We start from the raw sequence: 8,356 nt of genomic DNA on the forward strand, positions 1-8,356 counted from the left end.
TGTTAAGTCCTAGTTGGAATTTGTGCAGCAGCCTGCTTTTTGCACTGTAACTGGTTTGTCTTCACTTTAACCACTGCTCAGCAGAGCAACTTCATGACACTGGGTAAAATGCTGACAAGATGGTTATGCGTGGTCCTTCTGTTATTCTTATGATTCATAAGGCTGCTCTTCTATTGACAAAGTAGAGAATCTTAAAGAAAATCTAATCATGATGCTCTCTGACTGTTTAAAGTCTCGACTAGTTCAAATGGATTTGGGGCCTTGTTATACATCAGCAAGCTACTGTCTCCTGAACTGTAGTTTTATTACCATCTGGCTATTCAAAAATGTAAAGAATCCATTGTAACTTTAATTATATTTTGAGTAAAATGCAAATTCAGTTTCTTAATTCATTCCGAGTTATAAAGGGCAGATTTTTTTTTTTGCGGATGGATGGTATGAGCAAGCAAACCAGGCTGCTCTGAGAGTTCCCAATGAAACTATCCCAGAGCAGGCTTAGCTTTGTTTCCCCCTAAGCAGATAGCTTATGATTGAAGACTGTGTAATTTGAAACATTAAGTATTATTTTTAAAGCTATTTAAACCTGTTTTTACAGGTTTATTTAATCGTTAGTTATAAGCCTTAGAAATGTAAAATGCTTCCTTCAGTAAAACATTAATCTTTGCTTTTCTTTGTTCACAGGCATGTGCGTTGGTTATATTTGGCATTTGTGTTGGCCTTCTCAGTTTAGTTCTAATAATTTTCAGTTGGGTTGATCAATAACAGCCGATTGTCACTGTCAGAACTGAGCCTCAGAAGGACAGCGAGAACCAGAGGTGTGTCAAAACTACTGAAACGAATGCTGGACATCCTAAAGAAAACACTGACCAAAGCTGCCTGTGGAAGAAATAGTGCTCTTTTTCACTGCGTTAGTGATGCTCCTTCTTTAATCTTGCATCGCCCTCTTCAATTATTGGTCAATTAGTCTTCGTCATTCTAAAATACTAGTTTTTAATTTTGTAATCATGACAAGTAAAAAGGTCTCTTGAGAATTTCTGCAACACAAAAATGGTTTAGTGCACATGGTGAACATGACGTGCATATGTGCACATGTTATCCTAAGCCATGAAAGACTTCTGTTGCTTGAATAATTTCTAGAATTTCAGCCAGTCATATTAAGAACTTCCTGATTTCAAATGTTTACCCTCATTTATCCTAACATGGATCCAGAAACCAACTGCCTTAGCCCAGTTTAATGGGCACATGATAACATTTTTAAATTGTTTTTTGAAATGCAGTTTTTACACCTCATACTGAAGTCACTTTTAAATTAGAAGGCTTTGCCCATCTAGCTTAATAGCTTTTATAGTAGTATTAGGGAGTATTTCCATTTTGCAGTTAATAACAGACATTTTTCAATGAATACCTGCTTTTGAATATTATTTAGTGTGCTTCACTCTTCCTCCCAGTGAAAGACACTTTCTTTCTTACTCCTATTTTTAAGAGTGTTTCATATTTGAAATTGAGTATTTCTGTACTTTATGTACTGTTGTGTGTCAGAGAAGGTTTGGGCTTGAAAGGTGAAGTTGTGCCTCTGTTGAAGACAAAGGAATTCTTACGTTTATGGAATCCTAATTTTACCTCGGATCTCTGTATACTTCCATGTACCCTTTCATAATTCCTTTTTTTTTTTCTAAATGAAATGTGAATGCAATTTTCAACACCAACTGGGCTCTGTTAATATGGTATTGAGAGCACATCACGGAAGTTCCTCATGTTAGTGGAATGAAAGCAGTGGCCCATATCATGGTAAGGGTTTTAAAATTTGTTTCTGTCTGATAGCATCCAATTCCTTTAAAATAGCCTAATCTCTTCAGAGACTTCATGCTCTATGCCCTAAGGGAGCTAAGCCTCCACAGAAACGGCTTGTGTAAAGTTAAGAAATTAGGCCTGAGACCCAAATCGCAGGATTTAGACAGTGAGTAAGTTCTTAATTATTTCCAGATGCAGTATTTCTTTTAATTTAGCTTAGTACTTTTACATCTGAGAAGCAGGAATAAGACACAAGTGAATCATAGCAAAGTAATACATTTATGTAGAATGAAAGCAGCTAGTCAGTGACATCAAAATTAATTTTTCTGTCTGTAAGGTGCACAGTTAGCACTTCAGTTTGACTGTTGCTAGAAAGTCTGCTGAGACAGTTCTGTTAACACGCTAACTTATGTTTACCAGTTGAGATATGGGAGATGCCCCAAAGCCTGGCATGTTTAACTTCTTGCCAGTGGGTCTGTGCTATTAACCTTTTTAATTAGTTAACATTGGATTTGAAAAAGTGATTGATGTGCCAACCTTAACATAACGCTGACTGAATGTGCTTGATCCTCACCTGTCTAATAGGGAGGAACAGTGAATAACAGGGTTGGAATCACTTTCTGTGTTCCTGAGCTGACAAACTAGGATTTCTCATGCTAATAGATCACTCTGCTCTCTCAGGATCCAGAAGATACTTTTCATTTTTGATGGATGGCCTGAAGGCACCCAGGTGTTGCAGCTTGGTACTGCTTCAGGAATCCTTTCTGCCTGGGGAATATCCTTCTATTACAAGTTTAATATAGACGTGTGTGGTGAGGCCTGGGAACTAACTCAGAAGTTTTGGTAGGATCCCAAAGAAAAGGATCCCTGGAAAAGACTGCAGTTATTTTTATGAAGTTTCTAGCAGGGGTTTCATGAGACAAGGTGGGCCATCTAATAGGTTGTCAGTACCAGAAACAGCATGTCTGCCCTTGGCCAGAAGTTCACGACTACTTCTGTGGAGCTGGCAGTGGCTCCTGCTTGGCGTGTTTAACTTGCAGGCGTGACTTATGATTTGTGAGATGTTACCTGCCAGAGAAACGAATGGAGTGAGCTCACTTCAGTGAAGGGGGGTGGTAGGTAGGAGTGGGACTACCTTTTCGAGCAGCAGCAGCAGCCATTAGGTAGCACGTTTTTCTCATAAAACCTCATGCTTTACCCAGCAGTTCTGCTTCAGCAGGCTGAAGTGTGCGCGTAGGTGATGCCTCTGACGTGAGAGGTCTCTGGTCTCCTCTGATCAAGGGATCGGTCAGGCTTTCTCAGCATTGTGTTAATGTTACTGGTTGAGGATTCCCATCTTGCCTTTAGTCTTGCAGTTCTCCCAGCTTGTGGAACTCTTAATAACCAGATGTATCTGCCTTCCTGCATGTGGCTACCCTCTAGTAGCTGTGTTTCACAGGCTTCATTACACTGTAGGGATTCATCCATGCGGGGCGTCTCTGGCAGTAGTGTAAAAAGCTAAATACACACCTTGTAAGAGTGTACCTTGAGAAAGCAATGACAGCTGTACAGGAGGAAGTGATTTTGTCTGATTGAACCAAAGCTTTTTAGAAAAGCAGGAGAACTTCATGTGAATGAACTGTAGTATTTTCTTCAGACACTAGAATTTGAGGAGTATTTATTATAAATTTTATGGAAATTGTTTCTCATTTATCATATGCTCTTGTAGCATACTGTTGAGTAATACTCATAGGACATCACTGCAGTCACTTTATTTTAAACTCTAACCAGCAAGACTTAACACGGGAGGCTTAGATTATCTGTGAAGGTACAGAAGGTTGGCAAAGTTCTGCTGAGCTTTTGCTTTTTCCTCCTCACCCTGAGAAAGCAGAGTCTTGCCATGCACTGTAACGCTCTGTGTGTACACAGGCAGTTGGGTTTGTGTGCATCATCTTAAAAATGTGACAGAAAATACCTGAAATACAGTGTTAATTTTACAGTTGATTCTGGTAATGCTATGGAAATCACTACTTTATTGGCTTTTAATCCCTGAGTGTTATCCTAACTAGTGTGGCTATTAACTAACTATCTTAATAGTAGACTTTGGAATGATGAATGCTAGTGTTTGGAGTTAATACTTGATGAGGATGAATGGAAGCAATTCACACCTCTGCTGGAGCTCTATTATTACATTCTGGCTGCAGTGCAGAAAGGATAGCAGCACGGGGGGGGGGGGGGGGGGGGGGGGGAGGGGTTACAGAATGTGTATTATATTTCAACTGAAAAAGCATTAGAAACACTACTACTTTTGAGTTTCCATGATACATAAAATATGGAGAGAGAGAGAGGGGCAGAAAGAGAAAGAATATCTATTTCCAAATTTAGAAAAAGGTATGAGTGTTTTCCACAATGAAAAAGCAGAATAAGGACACTATAATTTATTCTTTGCATCTCCCACATGCTGTTCTGTTTGTTGTGTCTGTGTAAGGGTTTCATTACAATTGTGCACTTCTATGAATTTTTGAGCAAAACAGGCCTTTGATCTGCAACTCTGCTCACTCAAATGCAGATAAATATATTGTTTACAGATACATTTTTTTCTTCTGCATTTCCAGTTTTATAAATTTCAGTGGCTCTGTTTTATTACCTGCTGTTAGCATTTTCCAACCTTCTTTTATGAAGACTTGACAGGTATGGATGAAGGGGCCTGCAGCATTTCTGAACTCGCTTGGAAAGGTTGCCTGTCCCCAGCTGAACAAGAAGAACAATGTAGGAGCTGAAAATTAATTGGTTGCCTTTGATTTGTTTTCTTTTTCTCCTATTTCTGTTCCTTGTCCGTTTGAAGGCTGCTCAAATTTCAGGTGGACTGGTAAGCTGGGTGTGGAGAGCATCTTTTGTAAAACAGCGTTGTAGGAATGAGAACTGCAAAACAAAGTGCTCTGAACCTGTCTTTGTATTGTGGCAGATGCTTATGGTTTCTTTTCATTTTTCTAAGCAGTTTGTCTCCTAAATACATTTCTTTTCATGGCAGTAAGTTTGTTTAAAATTCTCTTTGGTGTTCTGAAAATTGAGACACTGAAACTGCTGTTCTCTCTCTGTCCCTGCTTCCACCTTCCCTGTTGCTTCAGTTTTGCATCGCTGTCAGTTACAGGGCACTGAGCAGGGACATGCTGTTAGCTGAACAGCCCAAGTGATCATGCGGGGGGCGCAGCCTGGGTGAGAGGGTGTGGATCAGGGAAAGCACTGCTGTATCTGTGCCCAGCAGGCTTCATTTTCACCAGGTGCTGTATCTGTGCCCAGCAGGCTTCATTTTCACCAGGTGTCCACCACTGCTCATCGCTGATGGTCAGTGCTAGACACAGACCTTTTTGGTGTGCCCGTCTTTGTTCTTGTGAGAATTTGTCTTTTGGAAACACGGAGACGTCTTAACTTTGTAACATGGGAAGCCTGTGCTGATGTGGAGTTCTTAGATCATTTATACTGTGTGTAATATACTCGAGGTGCCATATTTCCTACCCTTGCAATCCTCCTAATGAGGGTGAAAACACGATGGTGCAGTGGGATCTGTCTGATGGAGCTGCTAGGGCAAACGTTAAATCCTTCACCAGCTCGTAAGTGCATTGTTTGCATGAGGGAGAATATGGGCTCATACGCTGTTACTGTATTTCTCACGCTGCACGAAGTAGCGTTTTGGTGTTGATCTGGAGATCAGTGCTCCAGCAGCTTTAGTCCGTGGGGGGTGCAGGGGAGCCGCCAGTCCACGCTTGCCTGTTGTGAGGCTGCTGGCCTCTCCTTTGGACAGGAGTGAGCAGAGTTACAGATCCGTGTGGGTGTTTTGCCTGACCCGGTATGGCCGGTCTCATTTAAAATAAATTCCTAAAACTGATTTTGAGGATTATTTGTGAAGAATCTGAAGCGCTTTTGTTAGCGTCAGCCAATGCGTATTCAGCGTCATGTGTGGTATGTGAGGATGGCAGCATGTCTGTCGTGGGTAGCAGTGTCAGCGCCATCCCCGTGACGGTGGAGGGACACCTCCCTGGCAGTCCAGCTCCTGAGCCAAGGGGAGGCTCAGGATTCAGAGTCCTGCCAATTCAGCAGCCTGGGGTCTTCATGTGGCTTACCCTGATAGTTCTGTAAAATATAGACGGGTGATCGTATTTACCAATGCATCACTACAAATACTTGAAGATTTATCAACTTGTTTCCACGTGTCCCTACTTAAGGAGATGAAAATACTCTGATTTCTGTAGCGGGCATCCTAACGTGCTCTCTAAAGACTGAGATTCAGATCAGTCCAGGAGCTAAAGTAACATTGATAGTTGTAGAACTCCTTTCCCTATTAGATTTGATTTAATGCTTTACCTGAAATTGCTGTTTTACAGCTGGCTCTCATGTTGAAAGCAGCAGTCGTAGATGCTCTACATACTGAAAAATTTTGATGCGTTTACTGCTACTTCCTAATGACTGCTGGTGGGAGAGCGTTTTCAGTATTACAAAAGTGCTGCCTAATTTCTACAGTTTGTGGTGGTGTTTTTGGTATTTGTGTTTCAGTAGTGATCATCCAACCATGCTTCATGTGCAATTTGACTTCTTTTAAGAAGTTAATAATTATCTGTATGTAAAAATTGCTTAGCTCGTGTCAAGTCTGTATGTTGTACAACAGATTTCCAATTTTGAGTTCTCCCTTCCTCTGATTTCCTGTGGAAGAGCCAGGGCATGTTCCAAAAAATGCAGAAAATAAAGAGCAGTACTTGTATAACTCATGCAGTTGTCATTTTTGCTTTGTCCGTAACGTGCCTGCTTAGTGAAATAACCGAGGGTTGTTGTCTCTGCTGTTAGGTCCTGATGTGCAGGGATGTTGCTGCTCTAGCCCCAGCTCGGGCTGCAGCATCACTCTCCCAGGGGAGGGTGTCATTCTTAAAAATCATTCCCAGTCTGGTAATGGTGCCATACTTGTGCAGTTCCAAGTGTTCTTGTTCATCTGTGTACTTGTGTGCGATCCCTGCTCTGTTACGCAGGTGATGTCTTGCAGCACCCAGCTTGAAATGGATGCGTGATGTCGTCCGGGAAGCTGTTAGGAATTGCTGCCCCCAGACCTGTCTGCGCTCGGTGCTTCATTGCCCTGCGAACCATGCTCTCCAAAACACAGAGGATGCAGAAAAACTTGTCAGCTGCAGTTCTCACTGGACGTCCTTTCAGGTGTTGGTTTCATGGACCGCAAAGCGTGCCTCTTCGGTGCTGTTCTGCTCCCCTCTGTAAAACAAGAGGCCGCGGGAGAGCTCTCGCAGGCTGCAGCCCTGCAGCATGTTGCCTGACGCCAGCACTGCCTGCAGGCTGTGGACCGCGGGCAAAAAAACTGCTCGTGGAAGCCCCTTTGGGAAGGGCCGGCATGTGCAGCAAGGTGAGGGTCAGCTGGGGAAGGCAGACCGTGTCGTTACGGGGGTAGCAGCGGAGGGCTGGTGGTTGCCCTCGGAGGGCTCTGGAGCAGGGGTGCGCTTTTTGGTTGCGGATCGGGGTGCTCTCCTATAGCTGTGACTGGCAGCCTGCGAGCACAGCTCCAAGTGCTTTGCAGGGTCTAAGGGAGTCCTGAATAGAAGCAAAAAATGGGGAAAAAAAATCCATTGTTATTGTGCTGCTGGTTCGATTCCAGAGCTGTATGAATGCTCACACACGTGGAAATGAGTATCAGCAAATTTGTATTCGTTTAATGATGTTTGCCCTGACTAAAACCGGTACCAAATAGCCAAACCCCAGCTTTTTCAAGCGTGATGCAGAGTTTTGTCTTGCCTCGCACCAGCTGCTGGTACCTGGTTTTGTTGCCAAGTGGGTCCTGTCCATGCTGGCATCTCTCTTGCCTCCAGCATCACTGCTCGCATGTTCGTGGTTTATACAGCAGCCGCACGACGCCAGGCAGCTCTCCACACCTGGTTTAAATTTAAAGCTCGTTTGCACATGATGTCACACTTTTATTGTCAGCCCAGTGAAGGTCAAGACAGTTCATTTTGGGAAGGTTTGCATTGTTGAGCCTTTACAGTGCTGCCATTAATGCCTTCGCCATCTGACTTACGTCTCCGTTTTCTGGCATGATGTAATTGAAGCCACTAGATACATACGATGAGTGGCGAGGCTGGTGCGGTGGCTGATCAGCCCAGGTCACAGAACTACTTTTCTGGAGGCTGAGGGTGGAAATTACTGCTCCACACATCATGTAGCAAATCGTGCATCTGGCCAGAGGAGAGTTAACAAGCCCTGGAAGCTCGGGGCGGTGGTTACAGGCTGTTGCCTTTCAGGAGCCCAGTCTTGCCGCTCCATCGACCGGAGTGGGACGGTGTTCCCAGGAGCACAGTCTCTCCACCCTCCCAGGTAGCTCCACTTGATAATGGGATTTACACACAGGGAAGGAGAAAAGATTTGGGATGTGGTTATGACCCGTAGAGCGTAGAACCCGTAGGGCTGGAGTTGGAGGGTGATGAAAATCTCAGGCCTTATTCTCGCCCCCCCAAGTCATGCTCTGCTGTTCCGTTTACGTGCTGGCCCGGGCGGCTGTAGCGTAGCGTTCCCCCAGCTGCGTTTGTGCAGCTTGTGG

At 43.6% G+C, this 8,356-nt stretch overlaps 1 protein-coding gene and 1 long non-coding RNA gene across 5 annotated transcripts in view; both read left to right on the forward strand.

Annotated features, from left to right (window-relative positions):
- The window catches only part of SLC38A6 (solute carrier family 38 member 6), a 50,352-nt gene extending 48,646 nt beyond the window's left edge, over positions 1 to 1,706 (forward strand). For all 4 annotated transcript variants that reach the window (XM_055801994.1, XM_055801984.1, XM_055801991.1 and 1 more), the window contains exon 16: positions 682 to 1,706. In XM_055801994.1, the coding sequence (XP_055657969.1) occupies positions 682 to 762 (81 nt within the window). In that variant the 3' untranslated portion in view covers positions 763 to 1,706. The remainder of the gene's footprint in view (positions 1 to 681) is intronic.
- Positions 1,707 to 4,026: 2,320 nt separating this feature from the next.
- LOC114013386 (uncharacterized) lies at positions 4,027 to 6,533 on the forward strand. Its single transcript, XR_003556314.2, has 2 exons — positions 4,027 to 5,051; positions 5,090 to 6,533. It is a non-coding gene; the product is annotated as an uncharacterized LOC114013386 (long non-coding RNA).
- The last annotated feature ends 1,823 nt before the right edge of the window (positions 6,534 to 8,356 follow it).

The sequence above is a fragment of the Falco peregrinus genome, chromosome 1 (genome assembly GCF_023634155.1).
Source record: "Falco peregrinus isolate bFalPer1 chromosome 1, bFalPer1.pri, whole genome shotgun sequence".
Lineage (NCBI taxonomy): Eukaryota > Metazoa > Chordata > Aves > Falconiformes > Falconidae > Falco > Falco peregrinus.